Here is a 20,906-nt window from a genome sequence, read left to right on the forward strand (position 1 = left end):
CAGCCGCAGAGGGAGACCCCGCAAAGCCGACCCTTAAAACAGGATAAGGATCGGCTTTGTGGGGTCTGCCTCTGCGGCCGTTTGCGCCAGCCTGCAAAACAGTTTTTCCACGAACTGCAAACATGAAATGCGGGTCGGCGGGATGCGGGTCTGCTAGAGATGCCCTAAAGGGACCCGAGGCTTGTATGGTGCAGTCATTAGACAGATCAATCTCAAAGCAATTTCTTTCAATTGTAATTTTCTTTCGAGGAGTGTGATGTCAACAAAGCACGTAGCATGGTCAAAAAAATAACTATGAAGCACATAGCTTAGTTAAATTTTCTCTTTCTCAGGGTCTGGGACATCACGTCTGCCTTAGCCATCCCCATGACTCTCAATGTACCCCACAACATGTGGACTTTGGTGATGAATAAATTTTTTTCTCACCCTCCAAAAAAGGAGCGATGTTGCCTAGTTTTTTTTCACAGTAGTGATGCTGCCTTATTTCTTTTATTATTATTATTATTATTATTATTATTATTATACGAGTATCGGGCCATGTTGACCTTTGCTGCTTTATTTTTTTCCAGCATTTTATTTATTCCCCTTTTTATTTGCTATATTTTTTTTGTTTTCAGCTTTTTATTTTTATGTTTTTATTACTCATTTTTCTTTTTGTTGTTGTGTTTTTTTGTTTTCCCCTTTTATTCTAATGAAATGAAAGGCCAAGCCTATCCTTCGGCGGAAATGCTTTCTCCGTGAATTTTTTAGTCAAATTTATGAAAAGAGAGGAGATGGGTGGGCATATCTACTTATCATATATCCTATATACCTCTAGTTTTAAGATGGGATCACAACTGCATGTATTCAAATGTTGGTCGCAACTGCAAGTTTTCAAAATAGGATCGCAACCGCAAGTTTTTAGCGAAGGTCGCGACTGCAAGTTTTTAAAATGAGACGGCAACTACTTGTTTTTTCAAGGGATCGCAATTACTAGTTTTCATAATGGCGTCGCGTTTTCAAAAAGGATTGTAACTACACAGTTTTAAGATGGTTCACAATTGCAAAAAATAAATAAATCAAACAGGGCTGCAATTACAAGTTTCAAATGGGGTCGTAACTGCAAGTTTTCAAAGAAAGATCGCAACTGCACGTTTTCAAGAAAGGTCGCAACTGCATATTTAAATGGGGGTGGCAACTACAAATATTTTCATATGGGATTGCAACTTCAAGTTTTTAGTGAGGGCCGTGACTGCAAGTTTTGAAAAATGGATCGCAATTGCAAGTTTTTATAATGGGGTCGCAACTCTAAGTTTTGAAGTTCGGGTCACAACTGCATGTTTCAAAAGGGGTCACAACTACACATTTTTAATTAAAATGTCGGCCAATTGTCCATCACTAGACTCGCAACTACAAGCGTTGTAACCCGACTACAACTGCATGTTGGCGAGGCCCAGGTTGGTCGCGCCCTGGGTGTCGGCGAGGCCCCACGCGTTTCCACCCTGACCGACACAGCGGCGTCGCCGGCGGAGCTGCCGGCCGGAGCCATGGCGAATTTAAATCGCCCGCCCCGTCGCCCTCTCTCAGTACGTACCGTTAGCTAGATGGCTCAGTTCAGCTCCAGGTTTGGGGCCTCTTTGGATTGAAGGATTTTCATAGGAATATTGGAGGATTCCAATCCATTGGATTTTTTCCTAAAGAAGCCCTTTGGATCAAAGGAACCACACCTCCAAAATTCCTATGGATGCATTCCTACACCTCAATCCTATAGGAATTTCAACATCCACTATAACCTTTTTTTTACACTGATTCGCGTAGAATCGAGGCACTTTTCCTGTGTTTTTCCTGTGTTCCATCCAAATGACCATTCTTATAGTTTTCCTCTATTTTGTAATCCTCTGTTTTGCACCTACAATCCCGTCAAATTCCTGTGTTTTTTGAATTCCTTTATTTTCTAATCCTGTGATCCAAAGAAGCCCTTGGCGTACTGGGAATCGTCACTGCTACGCATGCGTCCAACACACACTGGGGACGATAAACAGTTTGAACTGCTTATCTTCTGCCAAATCGTTTGTCGAGAAGGATCGTATCAAATGTTACACGCAAGAGTGAGAGTACATCGCATTGGAGTAAAATAAATGCTCATTTTTTCTGTTCCAACATACTGCCAACTTCCCAGGACCAAGAGAGAACAGAACAACATGATCTTGATGCAATCATACTGGATAGTACTAGGGACGGGAAACGGCGGGGACTGAGAGTGATTTAGTAGAAGAAAAAGAAACAAACTGGGGCCTCAGCGATATCTGAGAGCAGGATGAGGAAATTGAAAAATCGGAGAATCATGCCCTATCAATGTCGATGTCCTGAGCAGATCTTCGGTTGTTCGTCCTTGAGTTGCTGCAAGGCTTCTCATGCCCTACCAATGTATCCGAATTCGGAAGAACGGCCGGGGCTCAGGAGCGGAGTCCGTGCATGCCAGAGCCGCCGTCCATCGTTGTCGTAGTGTATGGCCCCGCTGAACTCCAGCGGCTGGCACCTCTGGCCGAGCAGTATCGTTCGCCGCCACAGGCACGGCTCGCCGACGTCGTCGTCGTCCACCGTGCCGCCGTCCTGACCATGCTCCGCGAATCTTTTGCTGGACGGCCCCTTGAGCTTCCTCGTCGTCTTGGGCTTCACGAAAGGGCTGAGGGTGTCGCCGCCGCCGCCGCCGCCGCAGGAGAAGAAAGGTGGGCGGGGATTGCCCGAAGAGGACGTGATCCTCTTGTTCCTGCGGCGGAGCCTCAGCCGGCTAGCGATGGAGGAGAGGAGGATGGCCATGGCAGCGAACATGGTGTGATGACGATCCTTTGCTTTGCTAGGCGGGGTGGGTTTATGAAGGATATTAATATGGGAGATAGGGTCTTGTAGATCAGCGGACCGTTTGACACCTCGGGATCAGATGAACAAATTCAGGAGCAGTATTTCGAAATGGAGTCTATTGCGCGGAAGAGGTTGAAAGCTTAACTGAATACCGTGGTGGGCACACAAATTGTAGCACGACCATCGCCTGCACCGTTCGGCTGGCTCGTCGGCCTTGTGCGCGGTGTGAGTGACCAGAGTGGTTTACAGGCCTCCAGCAGCACGGCAACGTGGCCGTCTCTTGCACTTCTATTTACGTGTGGTTTTTCCTCACTAATCTAGTTTGAAATACAGTGTAATGCAGGGTCTTATTTGTCAAGACAAATGTGCCTTTGTCCTCCAGTGGGCAGTGGAACTGTTGAGAAGAGTCAAGAAAGCCACTGAGGAAGCACTTGCCTTCCACGGCACTACCACCAGTACGCGCCAGCTTCTCGGTTCTCGTCTAGGAGCAACAACAATGGCCATCACTTCTCTGCAGCTGCCCTCTCAGATCCACGGCCTTGCTCCTGCTAGAAATGGCCGCGCCCGCACAAGGTCAAGGGCTACTCTGCTTAGCTGCAAACACAACCAGGTACGCACTGAATTTAAGGAATCATTTTTGCGGCTCTCCAGAATTATTCTACCACATGAACACATCGAATCTATAGTAAGCCGGGGCAAGTTCTGAATGATTTGATGTGTTAGCAGTAGCCAGTTGATAGATCCGATGTGTCGCTTTTGTATGCCTCGCTTGATTGGCTGCCGCTTACAGTAATTTTAGAAATACAAGTTTCGTAACCAGAAAAGCACACTTCTCTCTGCAAATATCAGATCAGGGATATGAGCAGAGCAGCGTGCCGTCGAGTGAGCAAAGGGAGGGAACATCCTAGAAGTTTCTGTACTGATTCCTGTGTTTTTGTTTTGAAATGCTGAATGAGTAGCTTGTAAATCCTGTACCTTCTTTAAAAAAGAAGGATGACCCTGGGCCTCTGCATCTGGAAGAAGCATGCGGCCATTTTATTGATTATTCTCGAGGACCTTACAAAGTAGAACAACAATATGACTGAATCTACCATCTTGACAATCTGCCGCTACTCCTATCCATATAATGAAGGGATGCAAGCTGAGCCACATACCCAGCCTCTCACCCAAGTCTAACATCTAAAGCCGGAGGCCCCACCGAGCCATCTGCCAGGTCCGAGGCACAAACCGGTCCGACGCACTCACATGTATCGTCGCCGCCATGTTTCACTGGTCCATCTTCAGAGCAGATTGAGGTGTCAACCTTGGCAGGTCCTCCGCCATCGACGCCACCACGACGCCAAATGACGACCTCCACCTACGCAAGCCTTGGCAGGTCCTCCGCCATCGACGCCACCACGATGCCAAACGTCGACCTCCACGAACGCGAGTCCATCTCCGAGTAACGGACGTAGATCCATGCTAGGATAGGACCGCACCGCCGCCGTCGCCCACCACCCGCAAGCCCCACCCAGCCCCAAGGTTCCCAAAGCGGCGCCTTCAAGAAGGGAACGACCCCATGAGCGCCGCCGCCGCCCAACAAAGTTAGGGCTTTCGCTCGGGAGACCTAGGGGAGGGGGAAGTGAGGAGATCGATCCATACCGACGCCTCCAAGGAGAAGAACGGCGCCCTCAGGCGTCGCCATCGGCGCGGCCGGTCATGGCTGGCCAGGGATTTCGCCCGAACTAGATCCCCGCCATCAGCAGTGCCTCCTGTATAGAACCGGCGACCAAGGGAGGCGCGGCCCGACCAGGCTGGCCCGCACGCCGAACAGGGGAGGAGGGGAGGCGCCAGATCGCGCGCATCGACCGCCGCAGAATCCGCCGCCAGCCGCCAACGACCACCGGGATCCCGCCGCCTGCGCGGCCAGGACGCCAGATCCACCGCCCGCACGGCTGCTCGCCGGAGCCCGCCGTGCCGCTCCAAAGGAGCTTTCGCTCCAGATCCGAGACTCCCCACGCAGGCAGGGCAGCCGAGGCCCCGGCGCCACCATCCTTGGCGCCCCGGGCTTGCCCGGCGGCTGCCTCAGGCGGTGGCGAGGAGGTGGGGCGAGGTGAGGAGGGGACCGCGGCGGCGCGGCTAGGGTTCCCCCGCCGCTGCCGGGGGAGGCGACGCGGTGGTCGCGGGAGGGATTAGGTCGCGGGAGCCTACCTGTTCCTGTAAATTCTGTACGTACTTTCCATATTGGTCCTCCAGCAGATCCCGGACCAACATCCTAGATCTTCATTCATACGATGTTCAGTAGAGAAACTTCTAGGATGTTCCATGGCACTCCTTATAAGTTATAAATGAAAATTACAACATTTATAGATTACGATTATATTGTCAATTGATGTCATGGTGCTCCCCAACATTTGGGCTTCTTTGATTCGTAGGATTGCAAAAACACAGGAATAAAGAAAAAGTAGGATTGAAATGGCATGGCCATTGGATCCCTATAGGATTTGAGTTTGTTTGATTGTGTCATTGAAAAAGCAAAGGATTTCTTCCAAGAGATTGGAGTGGATGTTAGAATTCCTGTGAAATGTAGTACAAATAAATCCTTAGGAGAAAATCTTACAAGATTCAATCCTACGAATCAAACGACAAACTTAGGAAAAATTCCTAAATCCTATAGAGATCCTTTAAATCAAAGAGACCATTAGTTGAAGTACTACTGGTTATCTTATCTACTACTTTCTTCGTTCCAAAATAAGTGTCTTAAGTTTAAGTTTAGTACTTCGTCCATCCTAAAATAAGTGACTCAACTTTGTACTAGCTGTAGTACAAAAATTAGTATAAAGTTGAGTCACTTATTTTGAGACGGGAGGAGTACAACTTTATACTAAAGTTAGTACAAAACTGAGACACATATTTTGATACGGAGGGAATAGATTTTTTGACTAAGTATATGGTGCGTATTCATTTGAAGGTAGTGAACGAACTCTTTAGTCTTTAAGTTTTCATGCATATACTTGTTGCAGTGTGATGTTTGCATTGTCCTGATGCAGAGGCCGGGGTCATCCTGTTTTTAGAAAAACTTTTTAGAAGTTATACTCGTATGGAGCATGAAAACTTTGATTCTAGTCCTGCTTTATCTCTACGTGAATTGATACGATGTGTATCCTGTCATCTAATCACACTTGGACTCAAGCCATTACCTCTTGTAGACAGAGTTATCATGTCAAGGTTGTTGTTACTTTTCGTGCGTGATTTAATTTTTACTAACCTCTGTCGAGGCTTGAACTTCCCCTGTTACGTATCGGTTTAGCACTTGTTTCTGCAGTCAACCATTGTCCAAGTAGCGAGTAGGACATCTCGTAGAAGTACCCTGGCATACATTTCGTCTGCCTTCTTTGCAATGTTCCTGCTGGCTGAACATGCTGAAGCCAGAACCTCGAGACAAGAGAACAAGAGGAAAGTAATGGAGAAGCTGGAGATGGTCCGGGAGGAGGCCCTGGGCTCGAAGGAGAAGAAAGAGAACACGAACAAGGAGTCTGTGGCAAACTTGTTGATCCCTCCTACTTTGGTCGATGCTTACATCTGAAAGGCATCCTGTCGCTGTAAATTTTATGTTTATGCTAAGTGCTACTTAACCTTGCAAAAATTCTGAATGTACTAATAACAACTGGAACCAAACAACCTTGCAAAAGAACTTTCCTGTGTCCTAGCTGCATTGTTTTTCATGCCTCTGTTGTACTCATTTTTTTGGAAAAATTCTGATTTATTCATATTCAATAGTGGCAGTATAATGAACAACAAAAATAATAAAAATTACATTTAGATCCTTAGACAACATAGCGAGGACTACAAACACTGAAGCGAGCCGAGGGCGTGCCGTCACCGTCGCTCCTCCCTCGCCGGCCCAGGAAAAATTTATTGTAGCAGACAGTTGGAAAGTCGACGTGCTCAGGCCTCATAAAATTAACGAGCATAACAACAATCACCAATGAAGAGTAGCATAGATTGAAAAGTAGCGTAGATTAAATGATCAAACCTGAAGACACACTAACATAAACGAACCAGATCCGAGCAAATCTATTAAAGACAGATTTACCAAGACACACCTTCACATGCTCATTGACGATGCTAGACGCATCACCGGGATGGGGGCTAGGCGGGGAGAACCTTATTCCAACTTCAGGAAGCCGTTGACGTCTCACATTTTCGAGCAGGACACTAACTCTAACAAAACTCGAAGGAACGTCTAAAAATGAAGCCCTTCTACCGGCAAGGGTCAAGATCCACTGCGCCCCATGGCCCTAAGGCCACTGAAGACGAGGCAGATCGGCGGCGGTGCTGGTGGGAGGCAAAGAAACTCTAATCTTTCTTTGAAGAGGAACCTTCTCTAAGGTATTACTACAATTATTATCTTTGTGACCTATTTTACTCCCTTGATACATACAAGAACAAAAGCCTATACACATGGAGTTGATCTAGTTGCTATTTTATACGAGATAAAAACTTTTGGGGAGAATACTTCACTACACCACAACACTTGTTTAGGGGCAATTAACTGCCGGGAGAAATAGGTGTTCAAGGGCAAATGAACTGCCGGGACATTTGTGTCTGCCGGTACAAGCATCTTAGGGCGGGCTAACTGCCGGGAGAACTTGAGCAACAACGTTGTAAGGGCATATTTATCCCCAAGATGTTTTGGTGATTGATGACAATGCTTGTGCGGACTAATCGCGTGCGTTAAGTTCTTTCAGAGATTCGTCCTTTGGCACAAGACGATTTTCTCCCCTCGGTGTTTTATTCAAGACGGTGTAGCTCCTTCGTTTCGTTGTTGGTGGACTAGTCCCGTAGGAGTCACCGTACTATCAAGAGGGGATCCGCTTTGGTAAGACTAGGGTGGAATCAACACGTACACATCCATATCACACCCGTCGTTTTCTTTCCGCTTCATTGGAGCTGCGGTTTTCCCCTTAGTATGCTTTGCTCTACCCCAGCGGTAGTACCGCGACCCACAACGGTAGTACCGCCGAAGCTCCCCAGCGGTAGTACTGCTCCAAGCGGTAGTACCGCTCTCCGAACGGTAGTACCGCTTGGGGTCCTCGGCCGTAGTACCGCAGTGCTTCCGGGCTACTACCGCCTCGATTCGAGAACGATGTTTTTCGTGTCGGGTTTTGCGGTACTAAGGGCGGTAGTTGTGGCGGTAGTACCGCTCCAAGCGATAGTACCGCGCCTACCCCCACAGTAGTACCGCCCTAGGGTCAGGGCCCTGTCAGCGTGGCAGTACCGCTGGGTTGAGCGGTAGTACCGCCCGGAGCGGTAGTACCGCCCTTCCCTAGCGGTAGTACCGCTCTGTGCGGGGCTGCTCAGTGGGATAACGGTTGGATTTATCCCCCCACTATATAAAGGGGTCTTCTTCACCAAAGTTGACCTACCTCTTTCCCCCAAAGCTCCATTGTTGCTCCAAGCTCCATTTTCGCCCGATCTCTCTCCCTGGCCAATCAAACTTGTTGATTTGCTCGGGATTAGTTGAGAAGGCCCAGATCTACACTTCCACCAAGAGAAATTTGATTCCCCCCACTTATCCCTAGCGGATCTTGTTACTCTTGGGTGTTGAGCACCCTAGACGGTTGAGGTCACCTCGAAGCCATACTCCATTGTGGTGAAGCTTCGTGCTGTTGTTGGGAGCCTCCAAGTGTTGTGGAGATAGCCCCAACCTTGTTTGTAAAGGTCCGGTTGCCGCCTTCAAGGGATCCAATAGTGGAATCACGACATCTCGCATTGTGTGAGGGCGTGAGGAGATTACGGTGGCCCTAGTGGCTTCTTGGGGAGCATTGTGCCTCCACACCGCTCTAACGGAGACGTACTTCCCCTTAAAAGGAAGGAACTTCGGTAACACATCCTCGTCTCCACCGGCTCCACTCTTGGTTATCTTGTCCCTTTATTTTTGCAAGCTTACTTGAGTTATATCTATTGCTTGCTTGTGTGCTTATTGTCTTTGCATCATATAGGTTGTCCACGTAGTTGCACATCTAGACAACCTATTTCATTGCAAGGTCTAAATTGTTAAAGAAAAGTCTAAAAATTGTTAGTTGCCTATTCACCCCCCTCTAGTCAACCATATCGATCCTTTTAATTGGTATCAGAGCCTCGTCTCTTTATTAAGGACTTTGCCGTCCGAAGGTATGATTGACACCCACGACGGTGCGGAGGAGCACTCCGGTGTGAATCCCATCTCGTCCACGGCCGAAGGGGGAGCCTCGGTCTCACGTGAGGAATTCAATGTGGCTTTAGACACATTGAAAACCTCCATGACGGCCGAGGTTAAAAGCATGTTTTCTGAATTCCTAGACGGACTTAAACTATCTACCTCACCGATGAAAGTGGGTGATCCCACTAACAAGGTGACGGATGCTACCTCCGACAAGGGGGAAGCTAACAGTGAAAAGAGTCCGTCTACTAGTGGTAGAAATGGCACCGGCATCTTTGCCAATGTGGAACCCCCCGTGTATAGAGGACCGATCCCCTCTACTCATTTGAATCATGCCTGTCCTCCTCCTAAATATGTGAAAAATGAAGATTTTGACTCTTGGGTTTATCGCTTCAAGTGTCACTTAAAACATGCGAACACTAACATTTGGAGAATTATTGAAGAAGGTTTCTATCCTCATGATCCAAGCAACTTCATCCCTCGAGAAGAAGTGGACAATCAATTCAATGAGAGTGCTCTCTTCATCATCCAAGATGCAATCCTTCCCGAAGATCTCCCTCATCTTCGACCTCATGTCATGGCTAAAGAAGCATGGAAATGTGTTGAGTCTCTCTATCGAGGAAGTGCTAGCATTCAACGCTCCAACTATGAAGTGGTGCAAGATGAAGCCGATGAGTTTGCAATGAAAGAGGATGAAGAACCTCGTGAGCTCTTTCGAAGAGTGACCAAACTCGCGGTCGCACTCCGAGATCATGGGAGCAAGGACACGGATGACAACTGGATCAAGCGCAAGTTCCTCAAGGCCATGATGCCCTACAACAAGGCCATGTCCTCCATCATTCGCCAAAGACCGGACTTCCACTCCATGACCTCAAGTGAAGTGTTGGATGAGTTTATTGCAATGAGCATCTTGGACAAGACCGCCGACAATGCGGTGCTCCGTTCTCAAAGGGCAAAGAAGCCCAATCTTGCCTTGAAGGCCAAGGTTAGTGTGGAAGAAGAAGAAGAAGAGGAAGATGAGGAGAGCAACCCCGAGGACACGAAGTATGATTATCATGAGCACATGGCTCTTGCCTCAAGACAATTTTGGAGTAAGAAGAATACAAGACCCAACTTCAACAAGAACAACTCAAGTGGCCTCAAGGGGAAGCAACGAGTTAGAACTTGTTTCAACTGTGGCAATGTTAGCCATTTCGTTGCGGATTGTCCCTACGAGAAGCGGGAAGACAATGGTGGCAAGTTCATCCGAAAAGACAAAGCCAAGTCCTTCCCCAACAAGAACAACTTCACCAAGAAGACTCCTACTCGCGGGTTGGTGGTTCAAGAAGAATACCGCGAGGATGACGATGATGATGAAGATGGTGAAACAATGGCCATGGCATCCGTTACCATTGTCACAACTCCCCGGGTGTCTCTCTTCGATGCACCTAACGAGAACATCACCGCCAAGTGCCTCATGGCTAAGGCCACCAACAAGGTGTTTGCTTCCAGTGGGGGATCATGGCTGCTCGATAGTGGAGCAACAAATCATATGACCGGGAGCAAGGACTTGGTGGTGGACGTGCACAAGATCCCATCTATGCCCACCAATGTCGAATGGGGTGATGCCTCACATTCTAAGGTATGGGTCTTGGCAAGGTTGTCATTTCTCATGATCTAACGATCGAGAAAGTCATGCTTGTTGAGTCCCTTGCGTTCAATTTACTTTCCGTTCGTCAACTTGCACTCATGGGCTTTGCCACCTTCTTTGATATTGATACCGTGGCCCTCTTGTGGAGCAAGACTCTTAAAGTAGCCTTTGTTGGGCATGTCGAGAACGGTCTCTATGTGATTAACTTTTCGGAGCAACCCACTAAGACCGCGACATGCCTAATGGCTAAAGTTGATGTGAGATGGCTTTGGCATCGCCGTTTAGCCCACGTCAATATGAGATCTTTGCAAAGTCTTCTCAAGGGGGACCATGTTCATGGACTAACGAATGTTAGTTTTGCCAAAGATCGTGTTTGCAGTGCTGTTATCGAAGGAAAGCTCCATGAGACGGCTCACCCTCCCACGACCATCATCTACTCGAAGAGACCCTTGGAGCTCCTGCACATGGACCTCTTCGGGCCTCCATCCTTTGATAGTCTTGGGGGTAGAAAGTATTGCTTGGTGATTGTGGATGATTATTCAAGATACACTTGGGTATACTTCTTCAAGAGGAAGAGTGAGACTCAACAAACCGTCATCGACTTTGCAAATGAAGCTCAACGTCAACATAATGAAAAGATCCTGACAATAAGAAGTGACAACGGCACCGAGTTCAAGAACTACACCTTGAATGAGTTTCTTAGTGATGAAGGGATCAAGAATCAATATTCTGCACCATATACCCCTTAACAAAATGGTGTTGCAGAGAGGAAGAACCGGACGTTGATGGATGCGGCAAGGACCATGATGGCAGAGTTCAAGTCTCCATACAACTTTTGGGCCGAAGCCATCAACACAGCATGTCATGCATCCAATCGGCTCTATCTCCGCAAAGGCTTGAACAAGACTCCGTATGAGATACTCACCGGGAACAAGCCCAATCTCAAGTACTTCCGGGTGTTCGGGTGTAAGTGTTTCATTCTCAAGAAAGGTGTTCATTTGTCTAAATTCGAGGCTAGAGCTCATGAGGGCATATTTGTTGGTTATGCTACAAACTCTCATGCTTACCGTGTTCTCAACAAGTCGAACGGCCTCATTGAGGAGACGTGTAACGTAGAGTTTGACGAAAATAACGGCTCCCAAGTGGAGCAAAGTGGTACTTGTGATGTAGGTGATGAAATTCCTCCCCAAGCCATAAGAAGAATGGGTATTGGTCATATCCTACCCATTGAGGAGCCCCTTGTGGCCGAAGGAGAAGGACAATGCTCCACCTCTGTGGAGCCTTCACCTACTCAAGACCCACACGCTTCCGAAGAACAAAGTGAAGGCCCTCAACCTCGGGAACAAGACCAAGGGCAAGATCAATCTCAAGATGGTGGTGAACCTCCACATGATGCCCAAGGTCAAGTTCTCCCCCTCGAGCAAGTTCAAGATCTTGAGCAAGCTCAAGCTCAAGAACAAGCTCATGACGACGCTCAAGATGATCCAGTGAACCCTCCTCCTTCTACATCCGAGGAGGAATTGGAGCGTCGTGCCGCGAAGATTGCTTCCAAACTCACCACCAAAGGTCATCTCATGGAGAATGTAGTTGGAAGCCTAAGAAAGGGGGTAAGCACTCGTAGACAATTAGCAAACTATTGTGAACATCACGCGTTTGTCTCTTGTGTTGAACCCCATAAGGTCTATGAGGCGCTCGAAGACTCGGATTGGCTCAATGCCATGCATGAAGAACTCAACAACTTCGAGTACAACAAGGTGTGGAGGTTGGTGTTGGGGAACGTAGTAATTTCAAAAATTTCCTACGCACACGCAAGATCATGGTGATGCATAGCAACGAGAGGGGAGAGTGTAATCTACATACCCTTGTAAACCGAAAGCGGAAGCGTTAGAACAACGCGGTTGATGTAGTCGTACGTCTTCACGGCCCGACCGATCAAGCACCAAAACTACGGCACCTCCGAGTTCTAGCACACGTTCAGCTCGATGACGTCCCTCGAACTCCGATCCAGCCGAGTGTCGAGGGAGAGTTCCGTCAGCACGACGACGTTGTGACGCTCTTGATGTTCTACCATCGCAGGGCTTCGCCTAAGCACCGCTATAATATTATCGAGGAGGACTATGGTGGAGGGGGCACCGCACACGGCTAATAGATCTCAAGGATCAATTGTTGTTGTGTCTTTGGGGTGCCCCATGCCCCCATATATATAGGAGCAAGGGGGAGGCGGCCAGCCTATGGAGGAGATGCACCAAGGGGGGAGTCCTACTCCCACCGGAAGTAGGACTCCTCCTTTGCCTTGTTGGAGAAGAAAAGAGGAGGAGAGGGAGAAGGAAAAGGGGGCTGCCCCCCTTGTCCAATTCGGACCAGAGGGGGGGCGCAGGCCTCCTTTCTTTTGGCCTCTCTCCTCTATTCCCGTATGGCCCAATAAGGCCCATATACTCCCCGGCGAATTCCCGTAACTCTCCGGTACTCTGAAAAATACTCGAATCACTCGGAACCTTTCCGAAGTCCGAATATAGTCGTCCAATATATCGATCTTTACGTCTCGACCATTTCGAGACTCCTCGTCATGTCCCCGATCTCATCCGGGACTCCGAACTCCTTCGGTACATCAAAACTCATAAACTCATAATATAACTGTCATCGAAACCTTAAGCGTGCGGTCCCTACGGGTTCGAGAACAATGTAGACATGACCTAGAACTATTCTCGGTCAATAACCAATAGCGGAACCTGGATGCCCATATTGGCTCCTACATATTCTGCGAAGATCTTTATCGGTCAAACCACATAACAACATACATTTTTTCCCTTTGTCATCGGTATGTTACTTGCCCGAGATTCCATCGTCGGTATCCAATACCTAGTTCAATCTTGTTACTGGCAAGTCTCTTTACTCGTTACGTAATGCATCATTCCGTAACTAACTCATTAGCTACATTGCTTGCAAGGCTTATAGTGATGTGCATTACTGAGAGGGCCCAGAGATACCTCTTTGATAATCGGAGTGACAAAACCTAATCTCGAAATACGCCAACCCAACATGTACCTTTGGAGACACCTGTAGTACTCCTTTATAATCACCCAGTTACATTGTGATGTTTGGTAGCACCCAAAGTGTTCCTCCGGTAAACGGGAGTTGCATAATCTCATAGTTACAGGAACATGTATAAGTCATGAAGAAAGCAACAACAACATACTAAACGATCAAGTGCTAAGCTAACGGAATGGGTCAAGTCAATCACATCATTCTCCTAATGATGTGATCCCGTTAATCAAATGACAACACATGTCTATGGTTAGGAAACATAACCATCTTTGATTAATGAGCTAGTCAAGTAGATGCATACTAGTGACGTTATGTTGGCCTATGTATTCACACATGTATTATGTTTCCGGTTAATACAATTCTAGCATGAATAATAAACATTTATCATGATATAAGGAAATAAATAATAACTTTATTATTGCCTCTAGGGCATATTTCCTTTAGTCTCCCACTTGCACTAGAGTCAATAATATAGTTCACATTGCCATGTGATTTAACACCAATATTCACATCTGTATGTGATTAATACCCATAGTTCACATCGTCATGTGTTCAACACCCATAGGGTTTACTAGAGCCAATAATCTAGTTCATATCGCTATGTGATTAAGACCCAAAGAGTACTAAGGTATGATCATGTTTTGCTCGTGAGAGAAGTTTAGTCAACGGGTCTGTCATATTACAGAGTCATATGTATTTTGCAAATATTCTATGTCTACAATGCTTTGCATGGAGCTACTCTAGCTAATTGCTCCCACTTTCAATATGTATCCAGACTGAGACTTAGATTCATCTGGATCGGTGTAAAAGCTTGCATCGATGTAACTCTTTACGACGAACTCTTTTATCACCTCCATAATCGAGAAACATATCCTTATTCTACTAAGGATAATTTTGACCAATGTCCAGTGATCTACTCCTAGATCACTATTGTACTCCCTTGCCAAACCAGGGCAGAGTATACAATAGGTCTGGTCCATAGCATGGCATACTTTTATATAACCTATGACTGATGCATAGGGAATGACTTTCATTCTCTTTCTATTTTCTGCCGTGGTCGGGTCTTGAGTCTTACTCAATTTCACACCTTTGCAACACAGGCAAGAACTCTTTCTTTGACTGTTCCATTTTGAACTATTTCAAAACCTTGACAAGGTATGTACTTATTGAAAAACTTATTAAGTGTCTTGATCTATCTCAATAGATCTTGATGCTCAATATGTAAGCAGCTTCACTGAGGTCTATCATTGTAAAACCTTTTATTCAAGTATCCTTTTATGCTATCCAGAAATTCTATATCATTTCCAATCAATAATATGTCTTGCACATATAATATAAGAAATACTACAGAGCTCCCACTCACTTTCTTGTAAATACAGGCCTTTCCAAAAGTCTGTATAAAACCATATGCTTTGATCAACTCATCAAAGCGTATATTCCAACTCCGAGATGCTTGCACCAGTCCATTGATGGATCGTTGGAGCTTGCACATTTTGTTAGTACCTTTAGGATTAACAAAACCTTCTGGCTGCATCATATACAACTCTTCTTTAATAAATCCATTAAAGAATGTAGTTTTTGACATCCATTTGCCAGATTTCATAACATGTGACAATTGCTAACATGATTCGGACAGACTTAAGCATCGCTACAGTTGAGAAAATCTCATTGTAGTCAACACCTTGAACTTGTCGAAAACCTTTTTGTGACAAGTCGAGCTTTGTAGATAGTGACACTACTATCAGTGTCCTGTCTTCCTCTTGAAGACCCATTTATTTAACATGGCTTGCTGATCATCGAGCAAGTCAATCAAAGTCCATACTTTGTTCTCATACATGGATCCTATCTCAGATTTCATGGCCTCAAGCCATTTCGCGGAATCTGGGCTCATCATCGCTTCCTCATAGTTCGTAGGTTCATCATGGTCTAGTAACATGACTTCCAGAACATGATTACTGTACCACTCTGGTGCGGATCTTACTCTGGTAGACCTACGAGGTTCAGTAGAAACTTGATCTGAAGTTTCATGATCAATATCATTAACTTCCTCACTAATTGGTGTAGGAATCACTGGAACTGATTTTTGTGATGAACTACTTTCCAATAAGGGAGAAGGTACAATTACCTCATCAAGTTCTACTTTCCTCCCACTCACTTCTTTCGAGAGAAACTTCTTCTCTAGAAAGGATCCATCTTAGCAACGAATAACTTGCCTCCGGATCTGTGATAGAAGGTGTACCCAATAGTTACCTTTGGGTATTCTATGAAGACGCACTTCTACGATTTGGGTTCGAGCTTATCAGGTGAAAACTTTTTCACATAAGCATCGCAGCCCCAAACTTTAAGAAACGACAACTTTGGTTTCTCGCCAAACCACAGTTCATAAGGCGTCGTCTCAATGGATTTTGATGGTGCCCTTTTTTTAAAGTGAATGCAACTGTCTCTAATGCATAACCCCAAAACGATAGTGGTAAATTGGTAAGATACATCATAGATCGCACCATATCCAATAAAGTGCGGTTACGACGTTCGGACACACCGTTACGCTGTGGTGTTCCAGGTGGCATGAGTTTGTGAAACTGTTCCACATTGTTTTAATTGAAGACCAAACTCGTAACTCAAATATTTGTCTCCGCAATCAAATTGCAGAAACTTTATTTTCTTGTTATGATGATTCTCCACTTCACTCTGAAATTATTTGAACCTTTCAAATGTTTCAGACTTGTCTTCATTAAGTAGATATACTCATATCTGCTCAAATCATCTTGTGAAGGTCAGAAAATAATGATACCCGCCACGAGCATCAACACTCATTGGACCGCATACATCGGTATGTATTATTTTCAATAAGTCACTAGCTCGTTCCATTGTTCCGGAGAACGGAGTTTTAGTCATCTTGCCCAAAAGGCACGGTTCGCAAGCATCAAATGATTCATAACCAAGTGATTCCGAAAATCCATCTTTATGGAGTTTCTTCATGCGCTTTACACCGATATGACCCAAACGGCAGTGCCACAAATAAGTTGCACTATCATTATTAACTTTGCATCTTTTGGCATCAATATTATGAATATGTGTATTACTACGATCGAGATCCAACAAACTATTTTCATTGGGTGTATGACCATTGAAGGTTTTATTCATGTAAATAGAACAACAATTATTCTTTGACTTTAAATGAATAACCGTATCGCAATAAACATGATCAAATCATATTCATGCTCAACGGAAACGCCAAATAACATTTATTTAGGTTTAACACTAATCCCGAAAGTATAGGGAGTGTGCGATGATGATCATATCAATCTTGGAACCACTTTCAACACACATCGTCACTTCACCCTAACTAGTCTCTGTTTATTCTGTAACTCCTGTTTCGAGTTACTAATATTTAGCAACCGAACAAGTATCAAATACTCAGGGGCTACTATAAACACTAATAAGGTACACATCAATAACCGGTATATCAAATATACCCTTGTTCACTTTGCCATCCTTCTTATCCACCAAATATTCAGGGCATTTCCACTTCCAGTGACCATTTCCTTTGCAGTATAATCATTCAGTTTCAGGCTTTGGTCCAGCTTTGGGCTTCTTCGCGGGAGTGACAACTTGCTTGTCATTCTACTTGAAGTTTCCCTTTCTTTCCCTTTGCCCTTTTCTTGAAACTAGTGATCTTGTCAACCATCAACACTTGATGCTCTTTCTTGATCTCTACCTTCGTCGATTTCAACATCACGAAGAGCTCGGGAATCGTTTTCGTCATCCCTTGCATACTGTAGTTCATCACAAAGTTCTACTAACTTGGTGATGGTGGCTAGAGAACTCTGTCAATCACTATCTTATCTGGAAGATTAACTCCCACTTGATTCAAGCGATTGTAGTACCCAGACAATCTGAGCACATGCTCACTAGTTAAGCGATTCTCCTCCATCTTTTAGCCATAGAACTTGTTGGATACTTCATATCTCTCAACTCGGGTATTTGCTTGAAATATTAACTTCAACTCCTGGAACATCTCATATGGTCCATGACATTCAAAACGTCTTTGATGTCCCTATTCTAAGCCGTTAAGCATGGTGCACTAAACTATCAAGTAGTCATCATATTGAGCTAGCCAAACGTTCATAACATCTGCATCTGCTCCTGCAATAGGTCTGTCACCTAGTGGTGCATTAAGGACATAATTCTTCTATGCAGCAATGAGGATAAACTTCAGATCACGGATCCAATCCGCATCATTGCTACCAACATCTTTTCAACTTAGTTTTTCTCTAGGAACACATATAAAAACATAGGGAAGCAAAAACATAGGGAAGCAACAACGCGAGCTATTGATCTACAACATAATTTGCAAAATACTACCAGGACTAAGTTCATGATAAATTTAAGTTCAATTAATCATATTACTTGAGAACTCCCACTTAGAAAGACATCCCTCTAATCCTCTAAGTGATTACGTGATCCATATCAACTACACCATGTCTGATCGTCACGTGAGATGGAGTAGTTTCAACAGTGAACATCAATATGTTGATCATATCTACTATATGATTCACGCTCGACCTTTCGGTCTCCGTGTTCCGAGGCCATATCTGTTATATGCTAGGCTCGTCAAGTTTAACCTGAGTATTCCGCGTGTGCAACTGTTTTGCACCCGTTGTATTTGAACGTAGAGCCTATCACACCCGATCATCACGTGGTGTCTCAGCACGAAGAACTTTCGCAACGGTGCATACTCAGGGAGAACACTTCTTGATAATTTAGTGAGAGATCATCTTAAAATGCTACCATCAAACTAAGCAAAATAAGATGTATAAAAGATAAACATCACATGCAATCAATATAAGTGATATGATATGGCCATCATCATCTTGTGCTTGTGATCTCCATCTCCAAAGTACTGTCATGATCTCTATCGTTACCAGCACGACAACATGATCTTCATCATCTTGATCTATATCAATGTGTCGTCACATGGTTGTCTCGCCAACTATTGCTCTTGCAACTATTGCTATCGTATAGCGATAAAGTAAAGCAATTATTTGGCACTTGCATCTTATGCAACAAAGAGACAACCATAGGGCTTCTGCCAGTTGCCGATAACTTCAACAAAACATGATCATCTCATACAACAACTTATATCTCATCACGTTTTGACCATATCACATCACAACATGCCCTGCAAAAACAAGTTAGACGTCCCCTACTTTGTTGTTGCAAATTTTACGTGGCTGCTATGGGCTGAGAAAGAACCGTTCTTACCTACGCATCAAAACCACAATGATAGTTCGTCAAGTTAGTGTTGTTTTAACCTTCTCAAGGACCGGGCGTAGCCACACTCGGTTCAACTAAAGTTGGAGAAACAGACATCCGCTAGTCACCTGTGTGCGAAGCACGGCGGTAAAACCAGTCTCGCGTAAGTGTACGCGTAATGTCGGTCCGGACCACTTCATCCAACAATACCGCTGAACCAAAGTATAACATGCTGGTAAGCAGTATGACTTGTATCGCCCACAACTCACTTGTGTTCTACTCGTGCAAATAACATCAACGCATAAAACCTAGGCTCGGATGCCACTGTTGGGGAACGTAGTAATTTCAAAAATTTCCTACGCACACGCAAGATCATGGTGATGCATAGCAACGAGAGGGGAGAGTGTAATCTACATACCCTTGTAGACCGAAAGAGGAAGCGTTAGAACAACGTGGTTGATGTAGTCGTACGTCTTCACGGCCCGACCGATCAAGCACCAAAACTACGGAACCTCCGAGTTCTAGCACACGTTCAGCTCGATGACGTCCCTCGAACTCTGATCCAGCCGAGTGTCGAGGGAGAGTTCCGTCAGCACGACAGCGTGGTGACGATCTTGATGTTCTACCGTCGCAGGACTTCGCCTAAGCACCGCTACAATATTATCAAGGAGGACTATGGTGGAGGGGGGCACCGCACACGGCTAATAGATCTCAAGGATCAATTGTTGTTGTGTCTTTGGGGTGCCCCCTGCCCCCATATATATAGGAGGAAGGGGGGAGGCGGCCGGCCTATGGAGGAGGCGGCCGGCCTATGGAGGAGGCGCACCAAGGGGGGAGTCCTACTCCCACCGGGAGTAGGACTCCTCCTTTGCCTTGTTGGAGAAGAAAAGAGGAGGAGAGGGAGAAGGAAAAGGGGGCTGCCCCACTTGTCCAATTCGGACCAGAGGGGGGGTGCAGGCCTCCTTCCTTTTGGCCTCTCTCCTCTATTCCCGTATGGCCCAATAAGGCACATATACTCCCTGGCGAATTCCCGTAACTCTCCGGTACTCCGAAAAATACTCGAATCACTCGGAACCTTTCCAAAGTCCAAATATAGTCGTCCAATATATCGATCTTTACGTCTCGACCATTTCGAGACTCCTTGTCATGTCCCCGATCTCATCCAGGACTCCGAACTCCTTCGGTACATCAAAACTCATAAACTCATAATATAACTGTCATCGAAACCTTAAGCGTGCGGACCCTACGGGTTCGAGAACAATGTAGACATGACCTAGAACTATTCTCGGTCAATAACCAATAGCGGAACCTGGATGCCCATATTGGCTCCTACATATTCTGCGAAGATCTTTATCGGTCAAACCGCATAACAACCTACGTTTATTCCCTTTGTCATCGGTATGTTACTTGCCCGAGATTCGATCGTCGGTATCCAATACCTAGTTCAATCTCGTTACTGGCAAGTCTCTTTACTCGTTACGTAATGCATCATTCTGTAACTAACTCATTAGCTACATTGCTTGCAAGGCTTATAGTGATGTGCATTACCGAGAGGGCCCAGAGATACCTCTCCGATAATCGGAGTGACAAAACCTAATCTCGAAATAGGCCAACCCAACATGTACCTTTGGAGACACCTGTAGTACTCCTTTATAATCACCCAGTTACATTGTGACGTTTGGTAGCACCCAAAGTGTTCCTCCGGTAAACGGGAGTTGCATAATCTCATAGTTACAGGAACATGTATAAGTCATGAAGAAAGCAACATCATAATACTAAACGATCAAGTGATAAGCTAACGGAATGGGTCAAGTCAATCACATCATTCTCCTAATGATATGATCTCGTTAATCAAATGACAACACATGTCTATGGTTAGGAAACATAACCATCTTTGTTTAATGAGCTAGTCAAGTAGAGGCATACTAGTGACGTTATGTTGGTCTATGT

General features: G+C 45.5%; 1 protein-coding gene across 1 annotated transcript; it reads left to right on the plus strand.

The window, feature by feature from the left end:
* Positions 1–3,211: 3,211 nt before the first annotated feature.
* Positions 3,212–6,527, plus strand: LOC123070218 (uncharacterized). The gene is made up of 2 exons (XM_044493297.1): positions 3,212–3,451; positions 6,146–6,527. The coding sequence occupies exons 1-2, from the start codon at positions 3,338–3,340 to the stop codon at positions 6,404–6,406; spliced, it is 375 nt and encodes a 124-aa protein (XP_044349232.1). The 5' UTR covers positions 3,212–3,337; the 3' UTR covers positions 6,407–6,527.
* Positions 6,528–20,906: the final 14,379 nt, after the last annotated feature.

This window comes from Triticum aestivum, chromosome 3B (genome assembly GCF_018294505.1).
Source record: "Triticum aestivum cultivar Chinese Spring chromosome 3B, IWGSC CS RefSeq v2.1, whole genome shotgun sequence".
Classification (NCBI taxonomy): Eukaryota; Viridiplantae; Streptophyta; class Magnoliopsida; order Poales; family Poaceae; genus Triticum; species Triticum aestivum.